The sequence below is a fragment of the Opisthorchis viverrini genome (assembly GCF_000715545.1).
Source record: "Opisthorchis viverrini unplaced genomic scaffold opera_v5_8, whole genome shotgun sequence".
Lineage (NCBI taxonomy): Eukaryota > Metazoa > Platyhelminthes > Trematoda > Opisthorchiida > Opisthorchiidae > Opisthorchis > Opisthorchis viverrini.
The window spans coordinates 1,963,056-1,981,481 of record NW_008751664.1 but is presented as its reverse complement, the minus strand read 5'-3'; the positions used below and the strand labels follow the sequence as shown (position 1 = coordinate 1,981,481).

The following is an 18,426-nucleotide window of genomic DNA, read 5'->3' as shown; positions in this document are numbered from 1 at the left end:
TGAGGAAGCAATACGTGCCGGACTGCTTTATCGATATAGTAGTTTACGGGGTCACCTGAATGAATCATGAGGCCATCTGAGAACTTCATCGACTTGGCTCGTTGCCCTTTGATTTTGCCTGAGACAATCACTTCGGCCCCACGAGCTCCAGATTCCATTATGAAGCGAAGAATACCATAGCAGGCTCTGCAGTTTGATGGGGCTAAACGAAGACACTTACTTGCGAACGGGTAAGCCATAGGTGAGCTTGTATCGCAGGGACTCTGCCTGCGCAATGGCGCTGAGACCACGAAATGTCATCTTCTCGGCACATAGTTCGAGTGTTCCTTCTGCAAACCCAAACCGTTTCTCAAGAACAGATGTAAGCTCGCGAATCCTTCTACATCCTTCACCGAGAACACTCTGTGTCTTGGTGGCAAGAATAATGACTTCGGTGTACTTGCGGCTTTCGCGCACCTGCACACCACTGTACCCATCTTCGGCCAATTCTCGCTTCAGGAACTCATCTAGTTCAGCTTTGAAAACACCGGCTTTTATGAACTAATGTAAGAATCATAAAATTCGTGGATAAAACCGAAAATTTTAATGCAGACAGACCTTCCGCTTCAGCGACATCTTCGCCGGAGCCGCCATCCTGAGTGAACGTGATGCAAGTGACCGCAGCGCGCCTTGACCCCCGTGGCGTATTAAAACAACTTATCGATTCAAGGTGTACACTATGCATACTAGGCATACACGCTGTTATCCATTTTAAGATTCACCAATGACAGCCATCAGGCATCACGTCTAGACACAGATTCACATGGTGGCTGAAGAGGATAGAATTTTTGGGCCCCGACAACTTGTGAGGTTGGTTAGAAAAAGATTAGTGGAGGTGGAAATTGAGAATCCGTATTGGGAAGAGTCTATGAAAGCATGAGGGATATGCACTACTGTCCTGAAGTGGACGTGGGACCAGGCCTACTGCACATTTCATTTTCATTTTTCATGCTAGTCTGCTGGCTCTGTTTTTTGTATATATTTATATTTGCCTTTACATATCCCCGTCCTTCGCCTACATATTACCAAGATACTCGAGTAAAGTTTTTTGCACACAAAGCTCCAGAATAAATTTTAGCACCACTATCCATAGGTATCCTACTGCCCTCTTATGATGTTTGCTACAATAATCAAAGCCTGTTAGAGGGAAGGTCAACATTCTTTAGTTGAGGGATGGTGCGCTGAAGACGGTCCACTGATATGTAGGATCAGATGTTGCAGGTGAAACTTTGTCGTAGAGGAAGTGTCATTACTTGTGATGAATCTTGTTCGGTTGTAAAAACGCGTACTTGCTTTGTCGTAGAGGAAGTGTCATTACTTGTGATGAATCATCGTCAGCTGTAAAAACCGCGTACTTGCCGTGCAGCGGTTCTAGCTGTCAAGGTTTCGCTCACCGATGACTCGGGGAGGCTAGCAGATAGATGCATATTGGAGGCAGTGGCCTATATATCTGGTGCACTCATACAGGAAGGGAGAGTAGACTTTCGTTTAGGAGATCAGGAGAGGAGTCATACACCGCAGGTAGCAGCTTGTGGGCTCGAGGCGCGACTACTCTATGATCGACAGTGTCTCAACCCATCGATGTGTTCCAATTCGGGGCCCCCATCCATGTAGACGACTGAAAAACGCAGCCAACAACAGGAAACTGTATATAGGTCCAATAATCATGAGATTTCTAAGCTCGGGATGAGGACACTAAGGATAGAAAGGTGATAAAAAGGTGCTGCTGGACATGAGGAAAACATTGGAAGCACGCATCCAAAATTTCGTCTTGTTAAGTAGCAAATCAACGAGGGCCATGACCTGCAGAATAACATTTTGTGGTTGATTACGTCTGACTGATCCATGATTCGCTCAGAAATCTAGTATAGGCATGAATGACACGAGGCCGACTGGTCGTGATATGCGTTGTTGATGCAAGCGCATATCAGTAAAAGGCCTTCCGATAAAGCAGCTTGCCGACCTACATAGAGGGAAAGCGGACTGGATTCGGTGAATGGAAGGCAAGCTAAGTTCATGAGTTACACTAGAAGGAGTATGGCTGTGGAGTCACATACTTAGTTAGAAAATCACTTCAACACTACAAGACAAAGGGCGTTCAGACTTTTAAAGCACGCTCGTATTGTGGGCCGATGATTACCGCGAAAGTTGGATGTCTTCACCATCCACGAGGAGGGTACCGATGTTGAGTGTGATCTACAGGCTTTTTGAAACCCAGGGTCCCCTGGTATTTTGCGCTGAGTTACTAATGTGTAGTAGTTTTCCACCCACTATATTCGTCTTTGATTTTATAACAAAAATAATGCTTAGTTTAGTGGCATACCGTCAGACATGCTCATACGTTCGCAGTCAGAATGGAGAGCAGCTGGGGGATTTGCGGGTGTTGAGGAGTTCTCGAAAAAGTGTCATAAACAATCGGCAATATCCTTTGTAGACTTTGCCATGCCTAAACCGGCATGGGAAAGGAGACAGTTACCAAAAGCTTATCTTACTTTTGGGGAACACATCAAGCAGAGGAGGATACCATTAGCCGCACAATGCTCTTGGCTGCAAAACTTTTACGAGTAGAGTAGAACGTTTTGCGCCAAAATGTTGCGTTTTGTTGCGCATGTGCTCAAACCAAAAACATTTGGATCTACGTTCATATTTTTGCAGCTCACTAAATTTTATTGCCCACTGGAGCAATCATACCTCTGGGGGGAAAGTCTGTTGGAATAATTCCCAAGAATGGTTGAGACCCCGAGTCGCCTAAATGGGGCTCAAGGATTTTGACTGGTACTCTCAACTCAATAGCCCAACTACTTTAGCCTATCAGGGACACGTAATAGTCCTCGAAAGTTCCATTCCATTGTGCGAATACGGCGCTGAGACACGATAAGAACATTGTAGCGTGGGACATCAAGAAGTCAGCGGTATTCGACGTTCGAGAAGATGCAGCGACGGCACACGTCGGTTCTGAAATGTGAAGATACATATATTGGTATTACTGAATTCACACGGTGCACAATCGCACAGGTCGGGCGACACAGGAGAGAAGACTGGAGCGTGGCAATAACACGTGTATTCAACCGAAACTAAAAGCGGAATTCGGGGGTACAAAGGTAGGTCAAGGTCAATCAGGAAGGTGGACAAGCAGGCTACTCCTTCATGTCGGGGGCTCATCCGTGGCACTTGCAATAGGGAGAGAGAGAGGGAGGGGCACATATTGTCACATGATGAACGTGCAAGCAGATGCAGTCGAGTTTCAACTGAGTTACACCATTAATGTTTGAAGGTGACGGGCAAAAGCCGAGCGAAAGAGGGCGAAAAAGGGGCATCCCGCTTAACGCATGATGAGAAAAATTTTGAGTTCGAAAAATCATGAACCAGAACAATGAACCTGGTGCGGAGCTGGATTGATATGGTCTGATCGGCCAATCTGAACTGAAGTCTAAAGCCACCGATGGGGCGAGCTCAGTATGCGCACAATGGAATTGAATTTTCGAAAGTTATGACCTGTCATTTATAGACAAAAGTAATCCGGCAATTGAGTTGAGAGTACCGCTCAGGACTTTCACGCCCCATTTAGGCCTCCCGGGGTCTCAACGATGCTGCGGAATTATTCCACAAAACTTTTCAGCTAGAAGCACAGTTGCTTCAGGGAACTATCAAACTTGATCAGCCGCAAAAATATGAATGTAGATAAGGACGGTTTTTTTTCTGAGCACATATGCAACAGAATGCAATATTTTGGAGCAAAAAATTTCACTCACACGTAAAGATTTTGCAGCTGAGAGCATTGTGTGGATAATGGGCATCCGATGGGGTCTATTCGGCCTTGGTCCGTTGGGCTTATGGCTAGGGTCATAAAAGGCGAAAGTAGGGACGATGAGGCGGAGGAATCAGTATTACGAATAAATCGTAGCTTTTGATCGCCGTAGACAACTTTCCGACCTCTTCCAGCTGCTTGTTTGCCGTCAAAAAATCCACCGGACATACGGATAGCGTACCGTATACACTACTGCTGAGGCAATTAGCAGCTTATGGTTCGGTAGCCAAACCCCGCTCCCTTGTCGACGGAAGGTCTGTATTGCTACGGGAAATATAGAACTACTTCGTAGTGCTCATTTATCCTATCCAATACTGGAAGAACGCTCAGGAAAGTTCATGGAACGCTTGAGAATACTAACGTTTCAAAAACGTGTTGCTCGTGAGCTGTTTACTTTCGTGTTTGGTAGCTTGTAACTGCTTGGTTTGTGTTTGCCAATGAATAACGGTCTCCGTCACTGCAGAAGTGTAAGGTGTGTTGTGGTCTGTGATCTGGAGACCAATCTGGTTGGTCCCATGCGGCCACAACTTCGCCTATGCTCAGTGACACAGCACCGTTAGAACTGCCTCTTGCTTGGGAACGCTCGTGTTATACGATCAAGTATCACCCATGAGCACTCAGTAAGCACAAAACGTCGATGTGGTCGTTACCGCCGACGTGGCAAAGGCCAGTCAAATTTGGTAGGGTGGGGTCGCGCTATACCAAAATGAGTCTGTTCTGATGTTGGTATCGACAAAGGGGGAGGTTGCCAATGGTTAACAAATGTAGACATCTTTTGTTCAGCAGGGTCGGGTGGCCTTATGTAACCTCGCATAGCCTTATGTAGCTACCTCTAATTAGCGGTTCTATACCCTATTCCCATAGCATACCGACGTCCACTAGCAGATATCACCTAAAGAGGCAAAGATGCATCATAAAATATAAACCCATTCCGACAAATTTTCCATACTCTTCTGCGATAAAATATTGCACCAACGGGAGTCAGTCTTACCCCCTTCTGGTTCATGGCGCGTTTAACCTATCTACTGGAGATTCGATCAGCCATTTTCGCGGACTATCTTGAAAACTTGGAACAAGACAAAAGGAGTGCACGTAAGTTGAACTTACAGATTAATTTCCGCTTGCCCTCAATTTTACATTGGTTAACAATGGAATATGAGAGTCGATGATTATAGCACCGCCAATGGTTTTGTTTCATTCGTTACGCGTACTGAGACTAGTGCTGGGCATCCGACAGAGGGATTTTACCAGCCAACATCTTTATTTTACGCAATTTAGTGTTCTTCGGCCATTTTGAAAAGGAACACAAAGTGCTTATCTATTCGTCGTAACGGCTGTCGGCCGTGGCCGATTTCAAAGGCTTACATAGTTTCTGTTATTGTCAAAAGGTTTTAAGTAAGCAGCACATGTTTATTTAGGTGAGGCTGATTTGTATTACGATCGTCGGCTTACACAAGATCTCGTAGAGAGTTTGAGTACCAACATTAATCTGGTCGAATCTACTGAGGGTAGAATTAGTCAGTTTATGCAGTAGATCTAAGTCGAAAAGGCACTTGCTTCCCCGGATTTGGTATCAGGGAATGGACAAAGCTGCGCTAGTTCGACGTGCCTGAGGCCGGAAAATTAACGAAACACTGCACTGTTGTCTAGGCTCTTGGGAACATCAGCCATCCGGAATTCAAATACTAAACGAGATGCTTAGTTCCATCAGCACTGGTCACTGGCGCCAAATTTCGCCATGCGCTAAATTCTGTTCAGAAACGCTAGTCTGCCAAAACATACTAATACGCATCCTGGTTTTCACGAGAGATTCAACTGAATCTCTCATTTATGAATGTGCTGCAAACAGGCCCCCTCATGATTCAGTTGGCACGATATTCGAGATATCGCGGTACATTCTCATAGGAGGAAACTAATTACAAGGTTGCTGTCGAAGAGCTTTCAGCAACGTTGCGAGAGGTTTCCTTTTTAAAAATATTATGCGATACCTCGAATATCGTGCCAACTGAATCATGAGGTGGCCTGTATGCAGCACATTCGGTTGTAGAATATCATAAACTAGAGATTCAGTTGAGTCTCTCGTGAAAAGCCAAATTGATTTGCAACTAAGTGTATTTCTCGAAAACAGTCAAATTTGGGTTCATGCAGAACCGACTTTTGACTGAAACGCGGGGACTGCGATTACCTGATGAAACCCAAGAAGAGCAAAACTGGTCGTGGGCTGTCAAAGAGTTTTCAGCAACCCCGTTAGTAGTTTCCTTTATGAAAATACTACTATGCACTTTTGACCTAGGCCTACTCAATGGTAAACTTAACATAAGTGGACTCTTATAAAGTCCGTTAGCATGTTTATGACAAGCATTTTTCTTGAAACCTCGTTCGCTGCGGAAAACAATTTGCTGACATTCGTCAGGCCTGGACTGAAGTCGTACACAGATGGGCCTTCTCCAACCAGAGCAACGACACTAATCCCGACCCCCATGGAGAATACAAAACGAATGGCTTGGATCAACTCCAGTTAAGTCGGTAACTTCGACAAACTGAGTGATCAGTTAGTTCATACCCCAAACTCCTTATTTCTAACGCGAGTCGGAGTCACCTCCGAGATCAACCTGATAGGCCTGCCGGGTCTCATAATTCAGATTTTATCACTCCCACCCGACCGGTGCAGTATGAATTTTTGCTGCCGGCTCTGTCTCTGTTGGTGACGCCGTGTTTTTCAATCACCCGGCCGTTGCATTTTGGATTAACCCTACACCTAAAGGGTTCTTGATTCCCATCTTTACCAAGTGTATCGTCACTTACTTTGACATTCGCAATTCTCCAAATTTCTTATGTCTCTATTTGTAACCCCTGCCCCACCTTTATGTTTGGAGTGTGCCTATGAACTGGAGTTTGTTTTTCCCCGTATCACTTCACGCACTTGACCCTGAGGTCATCCAGCCATTTTTAGGTCAACCTTATGCACTGTGGCCGTCTCACATGAGAATCTATTGCTCATCTGGTTTGTACGTTCATAGAACAATTAGACAATTTGTTGTGGACAAATATCTACTGTCGGGGCTTGTATGTTTTGTGAATTTGACTGACATTAATCGTACCGCACGGAAATCTAGCTTTGACTTTGTTATGCTTTTCCGGAGGTTCCGATATTACGCGTCACTCGAGGATACGGCTTGGCTGGAACTTCAGGCGAGGCCAGTTTTGCATCCATTCCCACCCAGGCGTTATGAAACACAAACAAACAAACAAATGACACAAACACCTGCTGGTGGCAATGAGCTCCGGCTGATCCATAATCCACCGACACACTATGGATTAACAACTGAGGTTTTTCCTCTGATCTTGGGTATGTCTAGATTACTTACAAGATTCCGGATTGGCCTGCGTTTATAAACTCTGGATGCAACCTTCATCTGTTACCTAGGCGTTGTAAATATGTCCACCAGAATTTTTCCGCCTGGTGCGAGCGACTGTAAACTTCTCTGCCAAAATCTTATGTTCTACTGGCGTTCCATTCCTCCAACTGCCACCATGCTCTTTGCGCATCACCATGATACAAATATTTTGTCCCTGAAACGCTTTCTTCCAGCGTGTCTGGCTCGTAGGGAAAACCAGACCCTCTTCACTGTAGTTACAAATTTAAACCGGCTCCCCAAGTTACCCCGGAGGAAGCAGCTCAACCATTTGCAGACGTCTAAATGAACTTGACAAAATATTGGGCTTACACCTACAACCCGCAACTTCTGCACTCGTGACACCGGGTGGCTGTGAGATGATCGCAAATCCCATTGGTAATATACTGAAGCGGCCAAGTGGTTGATTATCTCGATCGAAACCACGTGCACTCAAAAGTGTTCAGAGGGTGTGCCGGCAAATAGTCCTTTCCGCTTTTTCTTGCGCTAACCATCTAGCAAAGTGTTGACCGTTGTGACCCAAGTAGATAAACAACTGGTGCAAAATAACAAAATAAATAATAAACACCTATGTGCTCAATTACTTGCTCAGCGATTAACTCCGACAGCTAGGAGATGTTTCCCTCCTTATCCTTTCTCCCCCAAGAGTACAAACCTGTCCATCTCGGACCTAACGATTCTGTTAGGAACGGAACGCAAAACAAGTGTGTTCCGTTTGGATTATTTTGTTTTTTCGACCCATATGCTCACCGAACACTGACCAAAACAATAGATAACTGTCTGGCTTGCTAATTTCCGGTCCTCTTAATAACGCGTCCATGGATGAATGCTGCACCGTTTTCATAGCTCCGACAAAATCGCACAAGTGGCTTTGCTAGGCCCTACTGCGTTCGTACTCTGCCTTCAATTTTTTCTCCCTTATCGACTCCCGATATTTCCTACTGCCTCGTGGATTCTGCGCCACAGTCCTACTTGACTGTAAAGAACTATTTCAACTTGGCCACTTGAACACATGGCGAAACGGTCCTCGTATTCTACGGCAAGCCATCAACGCCTGTGCCTGACAAGCTTAAACTAACCTTTCCTCCAATTTCCTGAGAAAACCATCGGTTTACCCACCTGAAGCATGCCTTTTATTCTCCTATTTTCATAGAAAACGGTGTAATCCCTTTCTCACAGCTATCACAAATCCTTGGGGGTTCGGCTTACTTTCGACCCCCTACCCATTCGAGAGGTAGGGCAATCTGATTGACCTCTTCCACAGAAGACCTCTCAGCCTAGATCGATCCGTTGCTGTCTTTCTGCAGCTAGATTGGCCTTGTTTCTTTTGTCACTTGTTTGACAACGCCAAGAAATACAAGCGAACGACAACTGTCCTCCCGTGTGATATAAAAAAAATTAAAAAAGAGATTCATGCATGGGGTACTGTGTGGGGCTCACGGCTAACGTGGACGTGTGAGGAGTTCCACTTTCGTCTTAGTTGGGCCCCACCACAAGTCCACTTCATCATCCAAACATAGCACACGCGTTCTTCCCTTTTGTCATCTAGAGCGGTCATATGCACAAAATGCTGATAACTTATCGTTTCCTCATTACAAGCAGTCACAGCTAGCACTTGATGGCTGTTTTTTGCCATGCACCATTCGTTTTCTGGGGTAGACAGCAGTGACTCGGTGACCGGTTATCCTTAATTTTACTCTCCTGTTGGGTTGATGTAGTAGACCTCAGTTAAGCCACGATTCTTATCAATTATTTGGGAAGCAGTTACTTGTCAGCTTTTTACTTGTCTACTGTCACTGCTCACATTGACCCCTCTTTCTGCACAACAAGGACCCTATGTCATGATGCTTTGGTGAGCCAAAAACTACCACCCGTTCCCAACTAGTCCAACAGCTAGCCTCATTGCTAGCTACCTCAACGATAAAGTTATCACCTTCCTAAAACAGGGCATCTACTCTGAGCCAACTAGTACTTGGATCCTAGATCAGCAAACGTATTAACCTTTCTTGGGTCCACTTAGCTCGCTGTCATCCCCTTTTAGATTTTTTTCTATTGACCCCGCTGTATCTTATGCCTCCTGACACTCGCCACACGCTACTTCTTTCATTCTATTTCTTTTCCGTTGCCCCTCTCCCCAAGCGTCAAACCTCGACTGAAGTTGTCCAAACGCCCCGTAGAACTGTTATTCATACAAACTGGCTTGTTTTCGGCCTATACTCACACGGTCTTCCGAAGTAACGGGAATAATCCGTGGGCCCGCATCCGCCTGACTTTCTTTGTCAACCCCTGTCTCACCCAGAACCAGCTGCTACGGAACAGCGTATCCCCTCTCCGATCGCGGCACCCTTGACAACCGTTACGGGACTGCCCATGAACCGAAGCATGTCAGTGTAATGGTGGCGTGGCACTGTCATACCCAATGTAACGGCACTCTCGCAACTATTTACCTCAGAATCTCAACCGCAACCTTCGCTCACCCAAGCCTGCAGTCCCAATTACGAGCGAAATTTTCATCCGGCTTCGTCTCTGTGACAAGCTCTTTCGTACCCGATGAACCTTCGCTCGAATTTGGCTAGCCTGGTTCTCTTTTACAATTCTGGCTTACCTCTTTCACGAGTTCAAATCCGCATACGGTGTTCGGGTCGCCCAATATATTTGCCCCCTGCTCCCATCCAACCTATGCCCTCCACCTGACTTCCCTACAACAGTGCAACCAGTGAGTCTGCTTAGTTTCGGATTAGACCACATATTTGAGACAAAACTCGCCGTGTGCTCCCAATGTGAATTATTCCATCTTCATCCCCACTTTTGTCCGTTGTGACTCCGGCCATTTGCCCAACCGCCCAAGGTCACTCATTGCCAGCACTGGATTTCAGCTATATTTCATGCCAGCTGGCTGTCTTTGAACTAGTCGGACCTCACACCCGTTGTTCCCAACAAGTTGGGAAAGAAACCTAGCAATATTATTTCATCGGATATTCCCCACTGTTTTTGACATTGTCATCTTTTCGTGGGATCCGCACCCCCACAAATCCCTCCGCCATGCTTAATTCTGACTGTAGATCTGTGACCGTGCCGGCCGGTATGCCACCCACAAGTTGGGAATAAACATTATTATTATTACTTCGCTTCATCGTCAGTTTGTTGGTTCTCTGGCAGAAGACTGTGGTTTGGTGTGGCTTTATGGGTAAATATTCCATTAGCTGTGCAGTGTGTGGCCACGACGAGCGCGGTGCTCCGATTCCGCTACATATGAATATGTATGCTTTTCGGCCACCCACGACGAGCGCGGTGCTCCGATTCCGCTACATATGAATATGTATGCTTTGCGGTGGCTTAGTGGTTGGAGGCGAATTTACTGACCGGAAGGTATGTCGTTTGAACCCGACCTCTGCCTCTTGACTTCTCCTGTCTAGGCCTGGGCCCTCCTGCTTCCTTTGTGTGGCATGGCAGCTAGACATCGAAAAGATGTTACAGCTAGACAAAACGATGTTTCCTTTGAAACAAAACAGGCTCCGAAATACTCTTACAATAATTACCATGGTCAAGTTATCATCTTTCCCACAAAACCAACCTCCAGTCACACTAAATGAACCAAGCAAGAGAAAGGGTATCCTATTGTCCTACCTGATTGTTGCAGTCCTAAACAAACTCTCAACAGGAAGATGTGCGCCCTTTTTCCACCTTCATGAGTTTGGCAGGGTTTCCTCAAATTAAAATATAAATGTTACCGCAAAATCAACCCTGACGACCATCACTCGCAGTATATAGTTTCCACTTCCGATTGCACTAACCTCAAATATGAAGTGACCAACCTTCAGTCTAGAGTTGCCTTGGCAGTGGTGCAGCAGCTAAACTGCCTATTTTCATGTGTATAAGTAGGTCTATTGTCTCTATGAAAACGGTGGGCAATTCTGTTGAAAAACTGGTTCCTTCGCATGTTTTCTTACGTATCAGATCTGAAAATGACCTCAAAACGACTTAATCAATAAACGCGCCCATTACCTCCGCGCAAACTCAAACTGAAGCGGTCATTCGCAAAATGGCTATGAAAAATTATTCTGTGGTTAGAACAAGTGTCCCGCTGAAGCCAAGAAATTCACCAAGATTTTTATTTTCTATGATGGTCAGCATATGTTTTATCTGACTTGAGGCAAGGTTTTATCTTCACCGGTATACCGAGTCACCAATAGGGACGTCGCCTGAACTACTGGGCTTGTGGGCAGTACTAGCGGACCGCACACCACTTTCAAGTACTTGCACAAATTAAACGGACTAAAACGGTTTTCTGGGTGACACGCTCGCCTGGGAAATATTAGAGATACAGTGAACTACGGGTTAGCCATCAGACTGAGCATGGCAGTCAGAGTACTGTCATCGCGACACCGTACTCCGGTTTATGGACAGCCCCGTACATGCACATCTTGGATAAGCCGTTTATGGTTGTCATTGCAGTTAAGGTAAGCTCGGGTCTAACGAGGTTTCACAGTGGTTCGTTGCTGCCATTCAAACGAGGTAACTAGGACAGCCGTGTCTACATTTGGGGCTCAAAATAGGAAAAAGTGTCCGAAAGGTTTGCTAGAAAGCACTTTGATGTAAGTTATAATGCCTCCTGAAATAACAACAAATCAAAAGTTGTCATCATTTCTAACTACTTCCATGGGGCGACACTGTACGATTTCAAAAACGGTAATAGATATTTACGCGCAGCTAACAGATGTGCGGTTGATGCGAACCGGTGAGGACGTGTGTGTGTATGAGGGACGTGCATTGGGTAGATTGTGCGCAACTAAGGTAGCTTGGAACTTGCAGGGGCATGAGATCAGAAGTATCCGGTGGTTTTGCCCGTTCGTAAGATGAGCTTACCTCAGAATGGAACTGTTACAGCCCAAAGAAAAGCAGGGAGCTTTGCAGAACCGGTCGCCCCAGAGGCGTCAAATCACGTGTATTTGGTGAGTCTTGTGGCGTCTTTTCCCCTTCTATCAATGGATGTTTCGGTTCATACGGTGATCGCTCGGGATGTATGCCGTAAATAGGACAAGCTCAGACCGGATTCAATTTTCGCTTCCTTCATTGCAGATTTTGAGGTTCATCATGCGGAAGGAGTATATTTTTGGGAGAGGGCATGCAGCTGAAGTGAGAGTTGTCAACCGTGCTGCTTTTTGCATTGTCGTGGACAAAAGCTGCTGAAGGGGCGGACATGTTACGGAAATATGTTGGGGGCTCCAAAAGCTTCCGTATACAAGTTGTGTCCGTCAAGGGCACCCTCTCTTCATTCCCACCTAATTTCGTGATCAACGAGGTGATAAGACGAACGCTAAAATATTTTGTCAATCTGGAGTATGCGGACATCATTCTCATCTTCGAAGGGAGGGAAAAAGCTCAGGTGCTCCCGGATAAACTGACCAAAGTCATTCTGTCCATTAGTGTGCTTTTGTACCCACAAAGTTTCACGTTATCATAACAATGTTTATTACAACAGGTGAGTGGCGCGATCATAAGTTTAGTCAGATTTAAGCGTGAGTTTGTTCGTAGTCGCAGGAAATGGAACAAGCGGGCAATGTAGTAAGAGAATGGTCAAGAGAGGGAAGGGCATAGTTTCGGGTGTGCTATCAAACTGGTTATAGTAGTGCCATGCCATCATTGCTCTGAAATAGTTCGGTCTCTGGATCCTTCGTAACACACCCAAGTTTTGAGATGATTGGGCTGGGATGTGCAATTATTTGAGGGGGGAGATCACTTTGGTTGACCGAGGGAATCCCGGGAAATAGAGCAAAGCTTATATAAGATTGCAGCTATTTTTGTGATCCGGTTGGAGAGGTAGTGTGGTGCAGAGTTTTATACACATTCGAAGTCGTATTGGTCTTGACTGTAGTGTGACAGATGAGGTCAATGCACGAGCCCGCAATGTTCGGGTCGCGCTTGCTAATTTGAAACACCTATGGCGTCAAGGCAGTATACCCATGAATATCAAGTAACGTGTGTCAGGCTGGATTACGGGCTGTTCTGTTGAATGGTTGTGAGACCTGACCTGGTTGAGAAGCTGAACCAGGGCGCTTTCAGGTATGTGCAACGGTTGTCTCAAAACCATAGCTCGTGTAGTTCGCTGTCAGCAAATCCGCAAGGTGACAGGTATACAGCGATTTCTCGGTTGTGCATCGGGGGTTTCCACTGAAGAATGTGTTCTTACAGTCTCCAGCTAAATCGTCATCATTATCTGGTACGGTTGGGCCGCATCAGTTTTAGCTATCTTACTAACTCATTTGTTCGGATATAGTCGACATGATTCCAGAAGTGACGACGGGTGGCAATACTTCGATATCAACGATGAGTTGGATGAAGTCCAGGAGGGCGCTCCTTGTTGGTTTGATTGCTAATGTGGTTTAGTATGTGATGGTTACGAGTTTCGATAAAGAAGATCAAGCCTTCGACCTTATTTAGTTAGATTGTATCGGTATCAGAGAGCAGAAATCGAGTGAAGTTGTGATTTATTGCTCTAAACGTACGGAAGTTAGATCATGCACTCGCCCACTAACTAGATCTTTGCTGCGGCTGCATCCGTGGGTGGACGTTTGAGGACGCGTGTGGCTCTTGGATCTTATGGCTCAAGTTTACACCACTTGGTCTTACGGCTGACAAAAAAATTCCTCTTTATCTTTAACTTCACCGCGCCAAATAATGCATATGGTTACCGAATCCCGCTTTCGAATCATCAGAGTACATACGGCTCCCTCGTTATCGCCTATGGGACTGGTGCAGCAAGCAGTGAGTTTACCCTTGTGACAATAAGCCTCCAGGTTCAGCGCGGACACCTACCAGGAATTGTGGACCAATGGATTTGTTAAGCAATTGGTAAGTTAGACACTGGATTTATTAAGCACTTGTTGATATCGCGGAAAATGTGCACGCTCGTAATTGATTGTATATTTTTCCAGAAACCCTGCCGAGTAGGAAGCTGAGAACTTTACTGACCACACACTTTGTTTGTGCCGGCGCAACCAATAAATAGAAACGTGATTTGTTAATTGTGGTTATTTTTTTTTCAGGCATGGGGTGTTGGCAGGTGGACGACGTATGGATAGGAAATACCGCTGTTAGTCGTTGGATTAGTTGGGACATTATAGTCAGCTATGAGTACTTGCACGGGCCCGGCAGTTACTATTAGTGGACCTGGTAGGCGATAATCACATGTGAGGCCCGTCGTTCGCCATCAGATTAGGTATGTGTGCATTTTTTGGGCCTGGTATTAATCGATTCGCATAAATACTAGCCCGGTGTTCATCATAGGTAGCAATGACAAGTGACAACGCGTACAAATACGAGTAAGACAGATTAGGTTGGATTAAGTCACGGGTTACTCAACGCCGCACATGGATACGGAACTAGCTGGTTAGATATGTAGCCAGACAAGGCAACATCGAGTATGTCAATTAGTATGACAGGCCATCAGATTAGGCTATCACGCATAGTTAAGGCCTCATTTTTAACGGTCCGCATGGATACGGGCCTAGCGTTTACTATAGGCGGCACAGGTAAGCGGTATCGCGTGTGGTTATGGGTGTGGAAGACCGTCGTTTGTCACTGGATTAGGCTGTCGGGCTTAGGTGAGTCCCCATAATCAGCGTCGCACATAGAGACGGACCCAGCAGTTACGATAAGAAATCGAGGTGAGTGACGACGACTATCGTTATCATGGCGACCGCCATAAAGCGGTCTGTACCGGATCAATCCCATTCAGAGTCTCTCAAGCGAGCTTCTGTCCTCTCTTAGACAGTGCAAAAAAGTTTTATTCACCGGGTGAGCTACTATTTTCAACGCATTTAAACAGTGGTTGGACTTTAATTGCACCACAGAACAAGACAGTTTTTGGGAAGTCTCGGGATGGCTAAAATATTTTTCAGCATTCGCACACACCGGTTTCAGGGACCTCCGTGCGCTATGAAGTTGTAGCTCAGATTGGTTGACTAGTGTCACTGTGTAGTTGACTAGAAGCGCACATTTGATGCAACGCATCACAGCACAGGATTAATGAAGAACAGTTTTCTCAGCCCCTTAAATGAGTAAATGGTACATGCGAAACTGATTAGCCAGCCATCGTTACCTGGGGTGTCAAAAGGCAGAAGCTGTGAGGCAAAAGAAAGATGAGCCGTTATGGAGTGGGTCCCTTATGCGCAAAACAAGGGGGTAAAAAACAGAAACCTAGAAAAAAAAACTGTAAAGCATGGATGTATTAAACCGAGGTAGATATCACGTTAGCAATTACAGTGGGTTAGCAGGCATCGGGCTTTTTCTTGAAATCGACTGCTTTGTTAGCCCGAAATGCCGTCTGAAGCACCCTAACTTACTGAAAAGCTGCTCATATGAAAGAATTGGCTTCGGAGAGAGGGCCCTAATTCTTCAATTTCCGACCAGTGACCCTTACGTTTGGTGTATTGCTTTCTCCATGGTATGAAATTTTCATATCTTTTCTAGACTTTTAGTTGCTTTAAACTTTCCCACCAGCCAATCTGTTCGCTCTTTATTACACTAAAAACGGGCTAAGGAAGTGCTGTCTGACGCTTTAAGTTGCATCTAGCTCTCTGCCTCTTTGTCCACCATAGGATCTTTGAATGTAGGCATTAGTTTGCAACGGCAGACTCCAGCCATCACCCGACGAATGTGTTGCATGAGCGAGAGCACTCCAGGGTCAGCGGGGTGACTATGTAAGCTGTAATGGTCTGGTTGCGATACCTGAGTTAGCACACGAGACTCGCGAATGACCGCTTTAGGCGTAAGCGAAATCAGAACAGATAGTCGGAGCGCGTGACCACGTTTATATGGCACAAAATTGCGCAAGTGCGCGTTTTTGTAGTTTTCCATATTCAAACAAAAAAAACGGTTATACAACTGACAAAATACGTAATGTTATAATGGAAGCAGAAGAAAGACACAGGACACCACAAGGCTTCGCGAGGTTTAGGTGAAATTGACAGGCCTCTTGTGCACACTTTTGAGACGGTTTAAGTTTGGTTCGCACATTATGCGGTGCTCACTTGATGCCCTTGTCAGTCGGGCTGGAGACTGAGTTTTAAGTGCAACTGCAAGCGTAGGCTCAACTCGGACCTCAATAATTTGGCACTGTCTTATTTTCAATGACGATCCAAAATCTGTAGCTCTTTGGAAAGCTTGGTTCGCATCTCCCTGAACAGACATCTCCAACAGGCTTACCATTACCTTAATGTTGTCTGCGAACAGGTATTGTGGGCCGTTCAGGATTGTTGACAAGTCGCGTTCATGAATTAAAGGGAAGGAACCCTAATTACTTTGCCTCTTGGTGCCTTGGTATCTGTGTCCGCTGGTTGAGAATACACTCCTCATCATACTCGTGAAATTTCGCCCTCGTAGGTGGCAGTGTCTCTATTTGAGTGATTAAAATGCTACTGTGTAAGCTATTAACTTCAAAAATAATGAGCGGTGGTTCGCTGTTGTAGTGGCCCGGCTAGCCAATAACTTACTTTATCACGTGACCGCGTTTGTATTGCGTGAAATTTTACAAGTGCGCGTTTTCGTAGTTTTTCGTATTTAAACAAAAAACAATTATGCGATTGATGAAATACGTAATGTTATAATGTAATCAATATAAAGTTACAAAAGACCACACTGTATCAAAGGCTCTAAAGAAACCAAATTATGGGTGGTTTTGTCGGTGAAACGGGGTATATTACTGGGATGAAAGTGCTTTAGGGCTATCGTGTATTAATGAGCATCAATGGTGCATTGACGCTTCTTATGATGATGACTATGGTGACATGAATGGCTCGTCATGAATTGTGCAATTTGGAGCTAACAAGTGAGTGAAGATTAAGTCAGTCTCACGCATGGCTCTCCAGAAGTGCTACAGTAAGGCTGGGAGTTTTGTAAGTCACTAGTTCCACCTGAAACCACTCTAACAATACTTTTAAGGAAGAAGTAACACTTTGCACGAGGGAAACCAAATATCGCCAGCTCTGCGTGGTTTTCGGACAGAACAGCCAAAAGGTTTGCGCAACCAAACGCGGAATAACCAACGCACCGTGCGTAGTCAGACCACCGGGCCATGTATATTCCAGAAATATCAGCGACCAAAAGCTACGCAGAAGTCGAACTTCGAGTTGTGAAGTTCTATGTGCACAAAAGTCGGTGAACAAAATAAAGTGTCTGCTTAGGTGGTGAAAAACCCTAATATGACTGAAAGCCATACACTCTGGAAAGGTCGACACACGTTGCCATGACTCGGTTCAAGCAAAAAGTTAAGTAAGGCAAGGAAATTGCTATCAGTCTGGTGCATTCTGAGATGCTAGCTAAGGTATAAATGGTCCGAAGAACGATTAGCTAACGGAAAACAGATAAAGAATCATTGGGAAATACTGACAGTAGAGATTTAGCCTGCCTCATTTTCCAACTGGTTTCTCTCTTTGTTGGTTTGGATGCTGCTAAAAGTAACGCATTGCTAAGCAACTGTAGTGACGTTCATGGTGACTGACGTCCTTTGAGCGTGATCCTGTACAGGGTGCGTGTTTTCAATCACGACTGTGAGGTTGTCATGATATCTTGAACATAGCTCACAATGGTGTAATCCGCGGGCTTTCCAAAAGGTTTCTTTTGCTCCTCCCATAGGCACTGGTGGCGATCCCTGAGAAGAGTAAAACTGCGCTTACTGCCATATCGCCACCACATTACATAAAACATCTGCTGATCCCGGTTAACAAAAATCCTTGTTTACCATGTCTCATCAGTCAAAGTAATGTTACCGCTGTCACCGACCACGATGAAATTTACGATCCTGGATCTGGTGTCTGCGAAAGTTATCCAGGCTACCCTGTAGTGGGCCCCACAGCATGTAATTCGTTTAACATAGAGCAATATACATGGATTCTGTCTGCATTCGCATCCGGTTTATGTGGGCCTCTGTGATACAGGTGATGTTTACATGATGTTCCGTCATCCAACTTCCAAATTATTTGCCTTCTCCGATAATGCAGCCGCCAGTATCAGCTCGCTGCGTCCGTTTGTTTTTAAACCAGTGTCTACTTGTATAACGGTGACACTACTGATGGAGGGCATGTGAGTAGTATGTTTTCTTCTTGCAAATTCGTTTTGCATACCTTGAAAAGGGAGATCTTTTGCGGAATTTGTGGAGTCGCT

At 45.4% G+C, this 18,426-nt stretch overlaps 1 protein-coding gene across 1 annotated transcript; it reads right to left on the bottom strand.

Moving 5' to 3' along the window:
• On the bottom strand, positions 1-679 carry T265_12639 (hypothetical protein; the record flags this gene model as incomplete). Its single annotated transcript, XM_009164721.1, has 2 exons — positions 1-202; positions 598-679. Coding segments are annotated over 2 exons (282 nt in total), but the record flags the coding sequence as incomplete, so codon positions are not given.
• Positions 680-18,426: the final 17,747 nt, after the last annotated feature.